The sequence below is a fragment of the Microcebus murinus genome, chromosome 14 (genome assembly GCF_040939455.1).
Source record: "Microcebus murinus isolate Inina chromosome 14, M.murinus_Inina_mat1.0, whole genome shotgun sequence".
NCBI lineage: Eukaryota > Metazoa > Chordata > Mammalia > Primates > Cheirogaleidae > Microcebus > Microcebus murinus.
In genome coordinates, this window is record NC_134117.1 from 5,768,938 (window position 1) to 5,788,837 (window position 19,900).

General features: G+C 47.3%; 2 protein-coding genes across 3 annotated transcripts in view; one reads left to right on the top strand and one right to left on the bottom strand.

The window, feature by feature from the left end:
- The first annotated feature begins 4,791 nt into the window (after positions 1-4,791).
- Positions 4,792-13,081, top strand: MMP21 (matrix metallopeptidase 21). The gene is made up of 7 exons (XM_012781366.2): positions 4,792-4,953; positions 5,953-6,481; positions 7,696-7,835; positions 8,107-8,248; positions 9,156-9,413; positions 12,107-12,279; positions 12,531-13,081. Exons 1-7 carry the CDS (start codon positions 4,792-4,794, stop codon positions 12,828-12,830), a joined length of 1,704 nt encoding a protein of 567 aa, XP_012636820.2. The 3' UTR covers positions 12,831-13,081.
- A 2,220-nt stretch (positions 13,082-15,301) lies between these two features.
- The window catches only part of EDRF1 (erythroid differentiation regulatory factor 1), a 39,570-nt gene continuing 34,971 nt past the window's right edge, over positions 15,302-19,900 (bottom strand). For both annotated transcript variants that reach the window (XM_076009718.1, XM_076009717.1), the window contains one exon: positions 15,302-16,136. In XM_076009718.1, coding sequence (XP_075865833.1) covers positions 15,962-16,136 — 175 coding nt within the window. In that variant the 3' untranslated portion in view covers positions 15,302-15,961. The remainder of the gene's footprint in view (positions 16,137-19,900) is intronic.

Here is a 19,900-nt window from a genome sequence, read left to right on the forward strand (position 1 = left end):
CGGAAGGAGGTTTGTGGATGAGAAGGGCCGGCAGCACGGGGAGAACTAGGAGGACAGACGCTGGGAGGAGTCCTCCCTCCCTCGGGCGGGCGGCTGTAAGCGGCTGCCCCGGGGCTAACGGCCCCACGCCCACACCTGGGCCTCCCACCGCCTTCACTGTCAGAGTCAGGACTGACACTCGCTGGACCTCAGGCTTAAAGATCTTCCACGGGAATGGCTGTTTCCAAGTGTTACTCTCAGACAGTGCTGAGAACATGCAAACCCATTTGTAAATGATGCCTGTTATAGGGGGGAAAAAATCAGTTCTCCCACTGACAATTAAGTCATGCATCTCATGGCTTGAGATTCCAGAAGCTTCCACCCTTGCCCAGGCTCAGTGATGGGAGGTGGCGGCTCAGGCTGGGAACAGCTTGCCCAGGAGCCCCTTGTCACCCATTGTGTCTGTGCTGTAGGCCACACGCCTCCCTCTGACATCTTCCCTCCTAATCCCAACTGATTTCCTCGCTATCCAGCGCCCCTGGAGTGAGCAGGCACTCTGAGCCTTGGCGGCTAGTACCTCCAAAGCTTAGTAGTGGTCAGGGAACAGAACGCACCCGAGAAGAGCGAACAGTCCAAGTGGTAAGCACACTTCCCCAAGTCCCTCCGTCCCGCGCTGCACGAGGCCAACTGCACGGTAAAGTTCAAACAAATAATAATGTAGGGAACAAGACCCTTCAGTAATGAATTCCTCAAGCCTATGATCCCTGAGTCCGAGTGCTGCCATAACAAAACACCCAAGACATTTATAAGTAGTAATTTATAAGTAGTAATAAACAATAGTAGTAGTAATAGTAATAATAGTAGTAATAAACATTTGTAAGTAGTAATAAACAACAGAAATTAATTTCCTAACAGTTCTGGGGGCTGGAAAGTGCAAGATCGAGGTTTGGCATCTGACGAGGGCCTGGTCTCTGCTTCCAGGATGGCACCTTGAACGCCGCGTCCTCGCATGGCTGAAGGGACGCGGGGGCAAAGGCTGAGAGCTCACTGCAGCCTCTTTTCTGAGGGCATTAACCCACGCGTGGGGCAGAGCGCTGGCGACTCAGCCGCCTCCGAAGGGCCCCATCCCTTACTACTGTTGCACTGGGGTTAAGTTTCAGCCTGAATTCTTAAGGTGCACAAACATTCAAACCACAGAAGTCCCTAAGAGGGATCATCTTACCCCATTAGGGAGAGCTGTCATGTAGGTTCTAAGATCTACCTTTCAGAAGCAGTTTTTGGCCAGGCGCGGTGGCTCACGCCTATAATCCTACCACTCTGGGAGGCCGAGGCGGGCGGATTGCTCAAGGTCAGGAGTTCAAAACCAGCCTGAGCAAGAGCGAGACCCCGTCTCTACTATAAATAGAAAGAAATTAACTGGCCAACTAATATATAGAAAAAATTAGCCAGGCGTGGTGGCGCATGCCTGTAGTCCCAGCTACTTGGGAGGCTGAGGCAGGAGGATTGCTTGAGCCCAGGAGTTTGAGGTTGCTGTGAGCTAGGCTGACGCCAGGGCACTCATTCTAGCCTGAGCAACAAAGCGAGACTCTGTCTCAAAAATAAAGAAAGAAAGAAGCACAGTTTTTGACTAGAGCTAGCAGGGTGGAGAGACTGGAGGTTGCCTGGCTCCATCTTTTACGCCAGTCAGAGCATAGGCTGCACAAGGACCGTGGTGGCTGTGCAGGTCCTTGTGAGCACCACCCCCCCGCACCCCAGGGGCTGCCTTGCCCTGCAGCACCAAGTGTGGGGCCAAACACCTGATCCAGGGGTCCAGCTAGGAATGGACCCTCTGGGTCACAGTGCAGGACTGGGCCCTCCCAGGTAGCCCATTGTCCTACCACCCAGGGAGGAGTCCTGGGCTGTAGCACAGTCAGAATGACAGACAGGTTGAGGGTACGCAGGAAGGTTTTACTCTCCGAGATCCAGCCTACACCAACCTCAAACCTCCACAGAGCTGCTCAGAAGGTTCTTTAAAAATTAGTCAATGGTGGCCTTTTCCACTTAGAAAGCTCCACCTGAGCTCAAGAGCAAAATCCAAACTCCTCTGCCCTGTGGTTCTTCACCGTCTGACCATTTCCTGCTCCTCCTCACCTCCCACTTGGCTCCTCTGCGCTCACTTCAGCCAGCTGGTCTGCCTTCCCTTACACTGCAGGTGCCCCAGCCCGTCCCTGCCTCAGGGCCTTTGCACTGGCGCTTTGTTTTGCCTGAAACACACCATGGCCAAATCCCATGCATGGGACCCTCTTATCTTTCCATTATTGCTCAAACCTCCTCTGCACAAGAGGTCTGTCCCACCCACCTTAACATTGACTCCTCCCCCAAGTCACTCACTCTCCCTAATTATATCCTTGGCACCTGTCACTATTTGAATTTTTCTTTTTTTCCATTTATTGTCTGTGTTCTCCACTTAGAATACAAGTTCCATGAGGGTAGGGAGTGCATTCATCACGTTCATTTCTGTGTTCCCTGTCCCTAGGACGGCAATAAGCATTTGTTGAATACTGACTGCATTAATAACGGCTAGCGACCCCCCCCCCATACACACGCGTGCACTCACTCCTCTCATCAGACCTTTGACTTGGAATTCCCAGCTCTCATCCACAAACTCACGGTGTCTGCAGGACTTTAACTCACTTCCTTCAGGCTCTCGGAACATACTGGGGTAGAAATTCCTGCAGCAGAGCCTCAACCTGTACTTACTTTTTCCTCCCCATCCTCTGCCCCTCCATCCCTCCCCTGGCTCTCGGGGTCAGCTCCCGGCAGGCATCTGTGTGACCCCAAGCAAGTGGAGGAACAGGAAACACTCAAGGAAAGTGGGCGGTGAGGGGGTGGCCAATCGGCGCGGGTGCCCATGCGGTGAGTGTGGAGGGAACGGGTGTGCCCGCTGGGTCTCTTCTCTCCAGCTGGGCTCAGCAAGCCCGTGGAGGCATGGAGCAAAAAAGTCGGATCCTACCAATGCCGAGGCGGGTTGAGGTCACGGTCTGTGGCTCTAACCTGGACAGGGGGAGAAACCAAGGCTCCAGGGAAGCTGGTAGGTGGGGTGCGACTGTTGGTCCCGCTGGGGTCAAAGGGCCATGTGATAGGGACAAGGGGGTGGGCGGCTCCCAGGAAGCAGGGGCTTGCAGGGGCCACCCACACCCGTGGGTTCACAGGCGCAGTTCAGGGGCTGGGGGGGCCGGCGAGGCCCCCCATGGGCAGCTCCCAGGGAGCACAGGTGGGAAGCTTCAGACCAGAGTCAGGAGCGGAGCGGCCAGAGCAACGCCTCAGCCATCCATCCACTCGGACGCCAGGGTCAGCGGGGATGTGGAGGGACCTGGAGGTGGTAGTCAGGACGTCCTGCCCCTGGATCTGCACTGCCTCCAGCGCGAGGGTGAAGGGCAACCTGTGGCCTCTGCCGGGGACAAGTCTCAGGGAGTGGGGAGAGCGTGAATGATCCTCCTGGGGACAGACTCAGCCCTTGGGGGCTCGTATGAGCCACGGCTGTCTAACTGCTGCACCTACTTAGCCCAAGGCTCAGGCTCAACACAGTAAAGGTTTATTCTGGGCTCATTTCACACATCAATCAAGCATTTGTGAGGGTGGCACTCCACAGGGTCACTCAGGGACCCAGGCCACTTCTTGCTAGATGCGCTGCAGCTGGCAGGAGTTGAGGGGAGAGAAATCACGGAGGATCAGAGGGAGGTCTTAGAGTTCAGGCCTGAAAGTGGTGTACATCGCTCTGTCCTCGTTGCTCTGATCGGTCCCATGGACAGCTGCGGCCCAGTCACAGGCCATCAGCTTGGGTCTGCTCATATAAAAGCCCAGGGGGGCAGGCTCTGTCTTCAAGATCCCAGAGAGACTTGGAAACCAAGGGAGACGGTGTGGGCTGAGGTAGGTCCTAGAACCTCAAGGGATTCTAGTTTATCTTTATATAAAATCTCTGACCCTATAGAAGACACCATGTTGTCATTAATTAGGATGATACATTCAGAAACACAAAACTAATACATTCAGAAACACAAAATGTGCCCATGACATTCTGTTGAGTTGTAAGTAATAGAATAGAGGATATATGATTTATGTGAAATTATATATACACACAAATAATTCTCTACTTATGTACACATCTGTATCTGAAAGAATGTTCACAGAAATGTTACCACCTCAATTATATAATTTCCCCTTTATCTCTGTACTTTTAAAATGTATAATATTGACTGATTATGTATTCTTTTTATAAAGAAAAAAAAATAAGAGAAACAAGAAAAAAAAATCTGAGAAACAAACTGAAAATCTCCAAACCCCAGTTCACCAAGAAAAAGAAAATTGACCCAAACGATGAGCAAACTAATCATGTTCATGGCTTTTAGCTCGGGCCCAGTTCCGGGACAAGGTTGTCAGGGCGAGGTTTTGTGCCTCCACGATCAGAACCAGCAGAAATCGGTAGCAATTCCAGGGCTGACGTAGGCAGCAAACTCACCCACGTGCCTATCTCCATGGAAATGGATTCCGCAGGCCTTTGCAACTTTGGGATGCAATTACCCGAGGGTTGTGCAAACACAGGGGCTGAAAGGAGAGGAGTTCTCACACCCCCGGGAAAGGTGGTCCTGGGGTCTTCAAAGGCAGCACGGGGCCTGGCGCGTGGGGCCTGGCGCGTGGCTTCCTAGCGGGCACACTTCAGGGCTGGGTGAGAAACACTTACAAAAGCTGGGGCAGGCAGGCCCTGCTCCTGAGGAGGGAGAAGGGGAGACGGGGACGGAGCCAGGCAGGGAGCGCAGGAGTTCCCACCCCACCATGCTCGCTGCCTCCATCTTCCGTCCGACTCTGCTGCTTTGCTGGTTTGCTGCCCCCAGGCCCGCCCAGCCCGAGACCCTCTTCCACAGCCGGGACCACTCGGACCTGGAGCCATCGCCCCTGCGCCAGGCCACGCCCATCGCCGACCTCCACGCTGCTCAGGTAGGAGAGCGGGGGAAGAACAGCGTCCCCTGCACGCACACTCACAGGCATACACCCGTGCACACGTGTGCACACACGCACAGGCCAGGACACGGCGGCGAAGGCCTGGGCTGTGCAAAGGCCGAGAAGGGCCAGGCAGGCTGGGCGGGAGGGGGCTTCTGTGGTTCCTGCAGGAGCGGATGCTGAATCGACGCCTAAGCTGATGGTAATTGGCACCCCCCACCCCAGTAAGGGATCAGTGCTGCCCTATGCACACGGCCAGGTGCCCATCCACATGCAAGCACGTGACATTGTTAGTGGCCAAGTCACGGTTCCAATGGTGTTCCGTGGCTGTCCACCATGCCAGTCTCTGAGGATTCGGAGAAGGGGCGGCCCTGCAGAGGCCCCCTACACAGCAGGGTCCGGTGCCTCAGCGGAGCTGCCCGGGTGACACCCGTCACCTTCGCTGCAGCTCTGGGTGAAGGACCTGGGCAAGGGCTCTAGCGGGGGAGAGTCCTGGTGGACAGGGAGTGGACAAGATGAGACCGGCAGACTCATGCTGGACACTGGGCCTGGTGGTCCCCACACACTGTGCAGATGGATGGGATTTCCTAAGTTAATCCCTGGCCCCAAGGGTGCTCTGGAGGTGAGGGCAGTGCGGGAGGACAGCTGGCCCAGGTCTGCCTGGGCTGCCCTGTCGCATGGCTGTGGCCCCTGCCTCCCTGCCTCTGTGGCTGGGGAGAAGTCCCCAGGTCCTCAGACACAGCTCACAGGCCAGGCCTGACCATAGCCTCCTCCATGCTGTGATGCATGGCCTTCCTCAGCGTCCCCACCTCCCACCCTGACCTCTACTCTGCAGCCACAGCCCTCCCCTCCCGGCCCACCCCCTCCTAGCCTGCCCAGCTCCCCCCGCCAGGCCACAGGCAGATCCGACCCGTCTCTGCGTCCACCCCGCCCTGTCTCTCGCACAGGCTGGGGTGGCGGCGGCCCCACAGATTTGGGTGTGTTTCTCTCCCACAGAGATTCTTGTCCAGATACGGCTGGTCAGGGGCACAGGCCGCCTGGGCTCCCAGCCCCGAGGGGCCACCGGAGGCCACCAAGGGCGCTGCCCTGGCCGAGGCTGTGCGCAGGTTCCAGCAAGTGAACGCGCTGCCGGCCAGCGGGGAGCTAGACGCGGCCACACTGGCGGCCATGAACAGGCCGCGCTGCGGAGTCCCTGACCTGAGGCTGCTGCCCCCCGCCGCCCCACCGTCCCCGCCAGGCCTGCACCCCAGGGCCCGCCGCAAGCGCTTCCTGCAAACGCTGCTGCCCAGGCCAGGCCGGCAGCAGGAGGAGCCCCCTGACGGAGGGGCCCTCAGGGCCTTCTCCAAAAAGACCCTGAGCTGGAGGCTGGTGGGTGAGGCCTTGAGCAGCCAGCTCTCCGTGGACGAGCAGAGACACATCTTCAGACTGGCCTTCAGGATGTGGAGCGAGGTGACGCCGCTGGACTTCCGGGAGGATCTCACTGCCCCTGGGGCCACAGTCGACATAAAACTGGGTTTTGGGAGAGGTGAGAAGGGCGCAGGCTGGCTCCCCCTGCCTCCCGGGGCCCGAGAGCCAGCCACTGGGCCATGGGTAAATGCCACCTCGGCCTCTGCCCGGCCTCAGTGCCCTGCAGAATGGTGGCTCAAACCCCTACCTCCTGGGCTTGCTCTGGGGTGACACCTTCAGGGCAGGGCAGATTGACCCCTTCTGTGACCCCTTCTGCTCATCACCCTGCAGAGTCTGGCCAGCCACACAGGGACGGTAGGGCCAGGCCCTCTGCTCCTTAAGAGCAGCCCACTGGGTGCAAGGCCTGTGTGGGCTGCCCCACAGCTCAGCACACGCCAACCCCCCACCCTCCTCCTCCTCCTCTCAGGGAGAAGGACCGAGTCAGGGGACACAGGGCTCAGGCCCAGACGCCACCGCCTCCTTGCGGGGTGGATGTGGACAAATGGCTTAGCTTCTCTGCAGCCCCATCTGCCGACCTGGGGTGCTGACAGCTGTCTGGCTGGTCTCACGGGGTTAACGTCCCAGAGCGATAAGTACAGGGACATGGTTGGTTAAAAAACCATACAAATGTAGGGGACAGTGAACTCCTTTGTTTCACAACCTACTCAGAGGTTAGGGTCCAGCTCTCATCTCATCTCCCCACACCCCCACACCCACCTGGCTCAGATAATAAAACAGTTCCTCTCTTCTTTGCTCCCACAACACTTGGCACCTAGCTCTGTTTCTAGCCAGCCCTCCCTCCCTTGTCTTGCTCTGTCACCCCGGCTTTAGTGCAGTGGTGTCATCATAGCTCACTGCAACCTCAAACTCCTGGGCTCAAGTTATCATCCCACCTCAGCCTCCTGAGTAGCTGGAACTACAGGCTTGAGACTGCACCTGGCTAATTTTTCTGTTTTTAGTAGAGATGAGGTCTTGCTCTTGCTCAGGCTGGTGATGAACTCCTGACCTCAAGCAATCGGCCTTGGCCTCCCAGAATGCTAGTATTACAGGCATGAGCCACCATGCCCAGCCACTAGCAGTCTTTAGACTCTGTAAACACTGTTGATAAACGTGTCTGCTGTACTCCTCCCATTGAGGAGTAAAGCCAGGAGCTGACACCATGTCTGCCTCTGCCACGGGACAGCAAGCTCCTCGAGGCTGGAAACTTTATCAATGTCTGTGCCCGGCAGGTGATGAGCCTGTGTGATGGGCACCCCTCGGTTCACCTGGACCACCTCCCTCTCCCCTCACCAGGCCGGCACCTGGGCTGTCCTTGGGTTTTTGACGGCAGTGGACAGGAGTTTGCTCATGCCTGGCGCCTGGGCGACATTCACTTTGATGACGACGAACACTTCACGCCTCCCACCAGTGACATGGGCATCAGCCTTCTCAAGGTCAGTGGTCCTGAGCTGCTCGCGCTGACAGGCAAGGGCAGTGCGGCAGGGGCCGGGGTCCAGAAGGCCAGAGCTTCTCCAATGAAGCGTCCACGTCCTCCTGTGAAGGTTCATCCATCTGTGGTTCCCCAGTTCCCGCCGTTGTTCCCCTTCTTAACAAGCACAGCTCTCCTGGAGAACAGGCCTGCCCTCTGTAATGTGGGGACTGGTCCTAGGGCTACTCGATCGCCCCGGCTTGGCCCCATACTGATGGTTCATGTTCCTCCTCTAGGTGGCCGTGCATGAAATTGGCCACGTCCTCGGCTTGCCTCACACCTACAGGACGGGATCCATAATGCAACCAAATTACACTCCCCAGGAGCCCGCGTTTGAGCTGGACTGGTCAGACAGAAAAGCAATTCAAAGGCTGTACGGTAAGACTGTTCTGGGGAGGCCATGCCCAGCAACTCCGACATCGCCCCTGAGTAGCTGCCCTCTGGCTCCGTGGTGCAACTCTTAAAGTGGTCCCGCCCAGACTGTGGCCACAGCAGGAGACAAAGCACACTCCAGTGGACAGTCCCTCCTGTGTCCTCTCTCACACGTCACATACACTTGCTAGGGGGAAAGAGAGCACGGTGGTTCTCTAAACACCAGCAGGGCACCAGTGCCATGGCACCCCACCAGAGAAGCCACCGGAAGAAGTTGACTGCAATCCCAAGGCAAAGAGCAGCTTAGCCTTGCAAGGATAAACTTTAATCTCTACCTAATTGTTCAGCATAAAGCACGAGCAGTTAATTATTTAACTAAAGTGATTAGTGATTTAGCACAGAGGCTCAAGGGAGGGAGAGCTGTCCTCCTTTCCATTTAAAGGTCCCTAACAGAGACCGTCCCCATTTGTGTTCCACTCACATCTGATCTCGGCACTCAGTCTTGGGAGACGACAAAAGCCAGGACACAATTATTTCCTCCAGTGGAAATCCCACTCTTGTGTGTGCCCAGAATCAAACTCCTTCCCACTAATGATGTCAAAGTGGTTGTCAAAGGAGGCGACAGCTAGCTATACTTAGGGTGGTCCTCCCTAATGACTCAGCATCCACACGGAGACAGGAAAGAGTGACCGGGAGCGCTGTGAGAAGCCAGGACTGCTGTAGGCAGCCCGGGACCCCCAGCTCCCTGCCCAGGCAACTTCCAATCTTCCACGGTGTCTTGCTTTAAGAGGCTTGCTTTAAGGTGTTTTAATAGAAAACCCAAGCTTTGCAATTGTTTCTATAAGTCACACATGAAAGTGGAGCAGTTGGGTTTTTGCGCCATGTGCCAAGGAGCTGGATTTTTTTTTTCAAGGTTCATGTGAAGGATCATTTGATACTGCATTTGACTGGATTCGCAAAGAGAGAAACCAATATGGAGAAACGATGGTGAGGTTTAGCACGTATTTCTTCCGCAAGAGCTGGTACTGGCTGTATGAAAACCGAAACAATAGGACGCGCTACGGGGACCCTGTCCAAATCCTCGTCGGCTGGCGTGGAATCCCAGCACAGCACATAGATGCTTTCGTCCACATCTGGACGTGGAGAAGAGATGAGCGCTATTTTTTTAAAGGTAAAGATTCTTCCTGGATGGTTCTATTTATTTAACAAATTATTATTATTTTAATTTTAATTATTTATTTATTTTTGAGACAAGAGTCTCACTCTGTTGCCCAGGCTAGAGTGAGTGCATCAGCCTAGCTCATAGCAACCTCAAACTCCTGGGCTCAAGCAATCCTCCTGCCTCAGCCTCCCAAGTAGCTGGGACTACAGGCATGTGGGGCCACCATGCCTGGCTAATTTTTTCCATATATATTAGTTGGCCAATTAATTTCTTTCTGTTTATAGTAAAGAAAGGGTCTCGCTCTTGCTCAGGCTGGTTCTGAACTCCTGACCTTGAGCAATCCGCCCGCCTCGGCCTCCCAGAGTGCTAGGATTACAGGCGTGAGCCACCGCGCCCGGCCTATTTATTTAACAAATTATTAACAGTAAATGTTTGAGCCCTTACCAAGGAATCTATTGTATTGCTATTGTCATTACCTGCTGAATTTCTGTCTGCTCCATCAGACTGGAAGTTCCATAAGCACAGGGATTGGGTCGTATCTCCTGATCTTTTTAAGAAGGTGCTCCAGTTATCCAATGAATGAAGGAGTGAACGAATTTTGCTAGGCACTGAGGTGGTTGCCAAAAAACTGTAAGAAAGGGCCCTGCTCTACAGACGTTTTAATCTGGCTCTGGAGAAGGGGAAAAAAAACACACAAAACTTGGAAGCCCCCCAATATAAGTGTTTTTAAGGGGTAGACCAAGCAGAAAAGGTGATCAGTACCACCTGGAATCGGGTGCTGGCGTCCAGAAGTCAGGGCTTGGGTGGGATCCGAAGGCGCAGGAAGGGCACCTGGGATGGCGTGAGAGAGGGTGGGTGGTCAGGGACAGGCTGCAGGGGCAACACCTGAGAGCTGGGAATGACAAAGACACATCTGTGCAGCAGTGGGTTCAAGGTGTGGCAGGGGACGAACACAGGATGAGATCAGGCTGGAAAGACGGCTGGTCCAACCACGGAGAGCCTCAGGTGCCAGCAGGGTCAGGGGCTAGACTTGGCTGAGCAGACGGGGAGGAAGCAATGGCAGTTTCTGAGCAGGGAAGGTCAACGTCTTGCTGGGAGGCAGAAGCTGTGGTCATGGTGAACGTGCAAAGGGCAGCAGGTCTGGGCTTCCTGAAGCTGCTTCTCCCTATTCCCAAAGGCCCGGTCAAGGACTTCCGTACCCAGTTCACATACGCACGCTACCTTTGCAAAACCAAGGCGTCTGATCACAAACATGATTTTGTGGTCACTGATCTTTCCTTCCCCTTTCCCACGCAGAGACAAGTTTTGTACACTCTCCCTGCCTGAATCCTAGTAACACAAGCATATTGCTTCAAATTGCTCAAAAAGTTGACAAGAGCCAAACTCAAAGAATTTTATATGCAAATTTTATCATAAGGATCCTGTGTATAAATCTGGTCTTAATTTTCCTTCACATTACACAAAGGAAGAATTATTTTAATTCTGTTGCATGAAGAAATTGCCTTCCAGCAGACTTTTACAGTTCAAGTCTTTCAGAGTTGGAAGCACATCTTTCAGGGCTTTTAGAAGTCCCAAACTAGAATTTATGTTGGCAACACTCAATCTTAATTATAGAATTAGGTCATCATGGGGAACTGCTAAAGTACAGCTGTATTTATTCTTGGAGCTTTAAAAATGTCTTTAATTTGCTATACTTTAAATTAAAAAAAATCCAGTTAACGTGAATTAATTGCATGTCTAACTGGACATATGTCACATTGTTCTCAATCACAGACTTTTCCAAATATATTAAATATTTGGTTGCTAAGGAATGCAACTGCTTCAGGTACTCTATGAGTTGTGAACACTGAAGTATCTAACTCAGTGGATTTAGTCTATTGTGTGTTGGCAACATGCCAAGTATGCAGGATTAGGAACTAGTAAGAAAAGCCCAGAATAACCCCCTACTGTTTCAGAGCATAAAATTAGCATTTGAACTTTGAAACAAAATGGAACAAAGTTATAAGGTATCATTTCATAGGACAGTGGGTAGAGTCTCATTTAGGTACAATTGGAGAGCCCTGGGTTGTGTCCCTGGCTTGACCTAGGCTGTCTGAATTTGGGTGAGTAGCTTCAATTCTTTATGGTAGTTTCCTTATTTGTTAAAATGGAGGTGGTGGTGGAATTAGATGATTCTAAAACACTGGAAAAAGGTATAATCCAAAAATAAGCATCATGATTTCTTCTATAAAAAGAGGGTTCACATCGATGATGACAGGAAAATGATTCCCACCCCATGGACCACAAACATGTAAAAGGAAGATCTCTAGACTATAAAGAAAGAAGAAAAAAACTAAGATACTTAAGGTAAAAAAAAAAAAAAATCACACTATTTTTGTTATTTTGTTTCTGCTTTTGATGAGAGCCAAAAGGATGATGTTCATGGGCTGGAGTTCACTGTGAAAGTGAAAGCCCAACATTCTGACTGCAGCAATGATCTGTAAGAAAAATGCATCACTGGGGTCAAATCTAGAAGGAATTCAAGAGCTGGCAAAATCACTGAGTGGAGGCTTCACTCAGATGCTGAAAGCCCTTTCTCCTGGGATCATGGCTGAACGGCACACATGACTGGCTGAGACCTACACTGAAAGCTGTCCTTCTTGTCATATTCCCTGTTATTTAATATTCATAAACCACATGAACATATTTTGGTTGGCTCTCAGGAAATCAATACTGGAGATATGACAGTGACAAGGATCAGGCTTATGCAGAAGATGAAAGAGGAAAAAGCTACCCCAAATTGATTTCAGAAGGATTTCCTGGTATCCCAAGTCCCCTGGACACAGCCTTTTTTGACCGGAGGCAGCAGTTAATTTACTTCTTCAAGGAGTCCTTGGTAAGTGGAAGGCTCTCCAGCCTAACACTGCTTCTGTCACCCTTGACTGGGATTTGTCAGATGACAAATTCTTAGTTAAATGCTGTTCTCAATTACTTCAGAGCTAAACAGCAATGACAGATCATTCAGATGGAAAATTAAGGTCAGGTCTGAAGAATTTGGTGCAAAGTCAGACTTACCTCCGTGATATAAAATAACAAAAATTAATAATGTTCAGAAAAGCCCATCTTACTGTCTAATTTACTTTGCAGGTATTTGCATTTGATGTCAACAGAAATCAAGTACTTAATTCTTATCCAATGAAGATTACTGAAGTTTTTCCGGCAATAGTACCGCAAAACCACCCTTTCAGAAACATAGAGTCAGCTTACTATTCCTACACATACAACTCCATTTTCTTTTTCAAAGACAACACATACTGGAAAGTAGTTAATGACAAGGACAAACAACAGAATTCTTGGCTTCCTACTAATGGCTTATTTCCAAAAAAGCCTATTTCAGAGAAGTGGTTCGACATTTGTGATGTCCACATCTCCACACTGAACATGTAATGACAAAGAGGAAACTGGAGACAGTCATAGGATTTCTCTTCCAAGAGAAAAAAATCTGACTTCTTTTACAAAGAAAACCAACCCGTTTTTTAGTAGCTAAAGTGAATATAGCTCCCTAAGCTAAAACCCAATAGAAAAAGCCTTATTTGAAACTTTCAAAGTACTTGATCTGAAAATCAATTGCTCAGGCAAAAAATAATTTACCAAATGATTTTACTAATTTTTTAGGAAAGGTTAAAAAAAACACACAATTAAACCCCAAGCACCTGGGGGAATCCCTGACTGTTTCCGCTCTCGGTGGAGCTCTGCTGCCGTCCCAACACCGCCCGCCCACCCGACCGTGGGCACTGGAGCAGCCAGAGCCACGGGCCAAGTCACCACGGAAGATGCCCATCTCAACTACATGGTGGTGATTTTACTGAGGGAGTCAATGGGAAAGGTCACAGAATTCAAATTACACTCCCAAATCCCTGTCACAACGACATTTCTCCAATGCTTGACAGTGCACAGGTTTTCGCATGTATTTGTCTCCTGATCTTCGCAACTCTGTCAGAGTAGCAGGTCAGATACTACTGTGCACGTTTCTAGTCCAAGAAACCGAACTTCATTAGTTGTGTCCTTCCAAAAGCCAAACCTAGTGGTAGCCCTGGGCCCCATCTCCGCATTCCCACCCAGTGCCCTCTGCACTTTCTTTCCATCCCTGTGGTGATCTCTGGCCCTGCCACCAGAGAGAGGTGCCCTCTTGTCTGAACGCACAGACCTGCATCCCAGATGGTCTTGAAGAGAACAGTTTTTCTGGCTGACTATAATTCATTTAGTGTTCTCTTCTTTTTGCAAAGCAGTAAACACTCTATTTGAAGCTAGTTGGATAATTTTATTTTTCCAGTATCAGTTGTATTTAGGATAGGCATCATGTCCCTTTAACTTTTACATAATAGAGCTATTAACTCTTTTTTTTTTTTTTCTAAGATGGAGTCTCACTCTGTCACCTGGGCTAGAGTGCCATGGCATTAGCCTAGCTCACAGCAACCTCAAACTCCTGGGCTCAAGTGATTCTCCTGCCTCAATCTCCCGAGTAGCTGGGACTACAAGCCTGTGCCACCACACTTGGCTAATTTTTCTGTTTTTAGTAGAGACAGGGTCTCCCTCTTGCTCAGGTTGGTCTCGAATTCCTGACCTCAAGTGATCCTCCCGCGTCGGCCTCCCGGAGTGCTAGGATTACAGGCGTGAGCCACTGCACCCAGCCAAAGCTATGTACTCTTAACCAAACAAAAAAACCCAATTATCATACGTAACAATGTGGACAAAATTTGGGCAATGAAATATTCTAAAAAAGATTCAGTAGCTTCAATGATCAGGCCCCAAATACATTTCTTCTAAAGGAACAGCTAAAAAACAGGTATTTTAAGAAGCTTTAATCTAAATTAAAATCAGCAATTCAAATGCATTTTATTTTCCTTCCCTGCAGGAACTTCCTTTTTTTAGCTTTGACAAAGGAAAATAGCTAGAATTTATATTTTCTTGCTTAAAAACAAATTTTCCTCTTTACTGAAAGGCTGTTCAGCTAAGGAGAGGGTCTAGGAGACAAGACAAGCAACTCTAATACCCTGACCCCAGCTCATTTCTACATAAGCAGGAAAATCCTTTTTTCCTTCATTCACCCAAAAGATGATCGAATCAATGTAAGTGTCCAGGCTGGACTAGCAGAGTAAAGACAGTCGTATCCTATGTGTGTGCACTTGCTGCAAGCAGAAACAGAAAGACAGCAGTCCTCAAATGAGACATTGTTGATTTTATACAACTGCTTTCCACAATTTGAGCAAAACTTTAAATGCTTCAGTAATTAATTTTTGCAAACAGATGCAAATCTGTCCCAGGGACAATGTGAACTAAATAAACAAAGAAGCAGACAAATGGCAAGAAAGAATTCTGTTAGGCTATGATGGATGTCAATTTATTGTCAATGAAAACACCGGAAAATCTGTGTAAGAGAAAGCAGTTTGTAAAAATTCAGCTTAAAATCAGCTTATTTCAGACAGTTCCTAGCGTGCAGGAGGGGCTGCTGGCCAACAGGGACGACCTGCACAGTCGGCGGCATCCCCGTGTACACCTGCCCCAGGTCCAGGCCAGCACACCTGCCTGCAGCAGGGGCACACACAGACCTCACCCCACGTGGAAGAGTCCATCTGCTTTACAATATGTGACACTGCCTTCCGTGAAATTGAGAGTATTAATTATGTAGGACAAATACAGCCTTGTACACTGTAGGCATTTTAAAAAGAGTATGTTTGTATGCAACTGGACAAGAGCTACATAGCAGCAGCCAGTAATAAGTAAAATATTTTAGTGAGAATTTAGTGAATGGCAGAATTTCACTTTAAATGTTTTGAGCTTTACTTTGTAAAGTTTATTAGTCAGACTGAGTTCAAATAAAAACTCAATGTGAAGAATGCAAAATGGAAAAATACAAAGACATTTTAAATAAATAATTTATTCAAAATAGTTTTCTTACCTTATTCACAGTTTCAAGTTTAAAATTAAAAAAAGGGTAGTACCTATTCCTGATCATCATATAAAGTCAAAGGAAAGTGAATCCCCTCAGAACATGCATTAAATACAGTGAATTGCACAACAGCTTGTCTTTGAAAACTCCTGCACCGAAGCTTAAGGGCACACTTTCTTTCTGTGCAACTTAGAAGAAAACATCATAGATATACAGAAGTTTCTTTAACCCACTTGAACCTGTAAAATCATTTGGATAAAAGTTCTCTTGACCAAAGTAACATCTTATCCAAAATAATCATACCTCAAACTCATGTAGCTTAACATACTTCAAAAATATTTAAAAGTGTAATTGCATCACAGCAAGTCTATTAATACTGAGGTACTATGTACTTCTCAAATAAATAAATGCTGGAAGCTTTAAGTTGGATTTTGAGTTTAGCACTTCAAATGAAGACAAACTCAGCCATAATTCTTCTGTTGTAGGAAATGATAACTCTGTGTTTTCACTGTTGTACCTGTTTAAATGGATATTTCCCTCACATTTAATGAATGAAGCACCGAATGGACAAACCAGCTCCTGTGTTCGGAAGGCACTGACAGCGAGTCCGCGGCAGCCCCGTGCTCGGTCACTGAACGGCGCTGCTGCCCGCCCCGCTGTCCCCGCGGGCAAGCTGGCCCAGCAGGTGGATGATAACCTCGGTTCTCTCCAGAAGAGTTGCATTTTTGTTTGCGGTAGCTCTCAAAAGCTGGGAGTAAACTTGCTTGTTGGTTTTGAGGACTGCATCTTCTTCAATGTTACTGCTGGGGTTAAAAAAGAGACAGTTAAAGGGAACTTCGATGTCTGCCAACAGTTGAGAGATCCAAAAAAACCAACCGGAACAGCCCAGGAGTCACTTTTCAGAGAAGCAGGTGATCCATTACTGCCTGTTTCATACCTACCTTCTTATATCTATTGCCCATGGGCCTGTTTTTAGACATTTATTTCAATATATCAATTAAAACCAATGCTCATTTCTTTTATAAATATTAGAGTGCCTACTGTGAGCCAGGAACTGCTCCTGGCAGTCAACAAAACAGACCCCAAAGCCCCTGCCTTTGTGGAATTTGCATTCTACTGAGGTAGGAGTTGGGGGCGGGAGCACTGGGGGAAGACATACAATAAACACTTAAGGAAATAAGAGTGTCAGCTGAGCACGCCAGGAAGAAAATACAGCAGAGACCGGCTAGGGCGGGGGAGCCTCACAGTGCTAACAAGCACACATCTAGAGCAACTGTGGGCTGCAGGCTGCAGAGCTGGAACTCCCTCAGACTTTAAGCACGGGCTTCCGACAGACAGGAACTGCTGCACCTCAATTTACTCTAAAACTGTCAGTGTGCCTTCTGTGTGAGAATGCCCCTCAGCTGAAGAGTACTATATAGTACTCCATTTAAAAGCTATTTAAGTTTACAGTTTGTTCTGAGAATATTTACCCCTATGAAGGATCAGCATATTATACTTATGCTACTCCTGGAAAAGACCTGTGATAACATGGCAGTACGTGGCAGTTCACCATATGTAACACAGGCACCACATGTAACACAGGCCCCTGGCTCATACAACCAGATAACAGCTACGCTTCACGACTCTTCATAGTATACATGACCACACCTGAGCCTTACAATAACCCTGTCCCTTCACATAGGCAAGATGAATATTTTTATTTTGTAGGTGTAAAAGCTAAGGCCCAGAAGGGTTAAGAAACAAGCAAAAAAATTCAGGCCAGAAGACAATGGAATGAGATCTTTAAAGTGCTGAAATAAAGAGACTGTGACCCAGAATTCCATACCTTGCAAAAAGATCTTCCAAAACTGGAAAAACAAATGAGGAGTCTCAGACAATCAAAAAGACAGAATTCACTGCTAGCAGACCTACACTATGAAAACGTTAGAGGAAGTTTTTCAGGCAGAAGGAATATGATGTCAGACAGAAAACAGTATATAAACAAGGAGGCAAAGAGTACTAGAAATGGAATAAATGAAGGCATGTGAAATTCCTTGTTCACTTTATTATAGACCGCTTTGCACTGAATCTTTAACTTCTCTAAAAGCAACTGGCTAAAGCAAAAGCTAGCAGCAGTATATTGTGTTTACAACATATATAAAAGTAAAATGTATTAATAATACAAATGATTGGAGGAAGGAATTGGGAGTATATTGTTCTAAGGTCTTTACAACACATGTGAAATAGTACAATATTATTTGAAGGTGGCCTCTGAATAAAGATGTATATTGCAAACCCCAGGTCAACTGCTAAAATAATTAAAAAGTGGTACAGATAATAAATGAATAGTGAGATAAAATGGAATCACAGAAAATGTTTAATTAACCCAAGAGAAAGCAGAAAGAGAGTCCATTAAATATGAATGTTATATAGACACCAATTATAAGATTGGATTAAAAAAATCAAGATCCAACTATATGTCATCTGTAAGAAACTGAATTTTAATATAAAAGAAGCTGAGTAGCTATATTAACATCAAAGACGGATATTACATAGTAATAGCAGGTCAATTCTCCAAGATATAACAATCTTAAATGTGTATGTACCTAACAGAACTTCAAAAGTACAAGCAAAAAGGTAGTGCTGACAGGAGAAACATACATTCACAACTGCAGCTGGAGACTCCAACACTCCTCTCTCAGTACACTGACAGAAGACCTGACTGATACTATGAACCCACTTAACCTAACCAACATTTACACAGCGCTCTTCCTCAAACAGCAGGATACTCAGATTTTTCAAGTACATATAGAACATGTACCAAGACAAACCATATTCTAGGTCATAAAACAAATGTACACAAATGTGAAACAAGAGAACAGAGAACATACAAAGTTATGGTCTCAGCACATAACAGAATTAAACTAGAAATCAATAATAGAAAGATATCTAGAAAGTTCCAACATTTAGAAATTAAATAGCACACTTCTAAATAACAAATGGATGAAAGAGGAAGCCTTGGGATATGGAATATTATTTTCAAATGAACAAAAAATAAAATATATGAAAATGTGTGAGATGAAGCAAAAGCAGTGCTTAAAAGGAAATTTTTCTTTTTTTCTTTTTTTTATTCTTTTTTGTCTATGGTTATGTCCTAAGAAATTTTTAGAAGTAAATTCTTATATTAAAAAAGAAAAAACTGGTCTCAAATTAGTAATCTAAGCTTCCACCTTAAAAAACCAGAAAAAGAGAAAATTAAGCCCAAAACAAGCAGAGGGAAGGTAATAAAGATAAGTACAGAAATCAATGACATTGAAAACAGAGAAATAATGAAGGGGGAAAAAAATCAACCAACTCAAAAATGCTGGTTCTTTGAAAAGATCAATAAAAGAGAGACAAGATACAAATTATCAGTATCAGGAGGGCTATCACCACACCCCCCTTAGCCATTAAAAGGTTAATGAGGAGACAGTGTGAACCTATCCATTCGTCAAAGTAGATGAAATGGACCCCATTTACTAAAGAAAAAGGCAACCTACACAGTACTGTATCTCTGAAAAGAAACTGATGTCATTGTTCAAAAACTTCCAACAAAGCAAACTCCAAGTTAAGATGGTTTACTTGTAAATTCTAGTAAATGTTTAAGGAAGAAACAGTTCTAATTCTGCACAATCTCCTTCAGAAAACAGAAGAGGGGACACAAGCACACTGACTTTATGAGGCCAGCATTGTTCTAACCCAAACCGGACAAAGTCACTTTTCACAAGAAAAATGAACTGAATGAAGATCAATATCCCCCACGCACAGACACAAAAATCCTCAACAAAATATCAGCAAATGGAATCCAGTAATACATAAAAAGAATAATACATCACAACAAAGTAGGGTTTATCCTTCAAATGCGAAGCTGGTTTAACATTTGAAGAATCAATACAATCCACCATATTAACAGACTAAGGGAGGAAAACGACATGGTCATCTCAACAGATGTAGCAAAAGCATTTGACAAAAACTCAATATCCATTCATGATAAAAACTCTCAGCACACTAGGAATAGAAGGTGCAGCATCCTCAATTTAATAAAGGCATCTACGGAAGCCCCGCAGCTGATGTTAGTAACACTTAATGGTAAGAGACTGAATGCTTTCTCCCTGAAAGCCTAAGGAGTTCAAGGTTGGGGAGAGGTTGACTAAAAAGGAACAACAGGAGGGAATTTTTGGAGTGATGGAACTGGTTGTGTCATCATTATGGTGGCAGACACACATCTGTATGCAGTGGTCAAAGTGTGAAGAACTGCACACCACAAAGAGTGAATTTTACTGTATATAAATTAAAGCATAAAAAAAATAAAGAGATAAAAATTATCTGTACCCTAAGATATAAATTGGTAAAATATACATAGGATAACTGATAACAATGGATGTATCAGGATAAATGGTTTTCTTTTTCTTTTCTCTATTTTCCGAATTTTGTAATATGGCCAAATTGTACTTATATTTAAAAAAAATAAAGGCATACTATTTATATTACTTTCCTGAACTAGTACTTACCCCTCGATTTTCAAATTAAATTACAGTACCAAAAT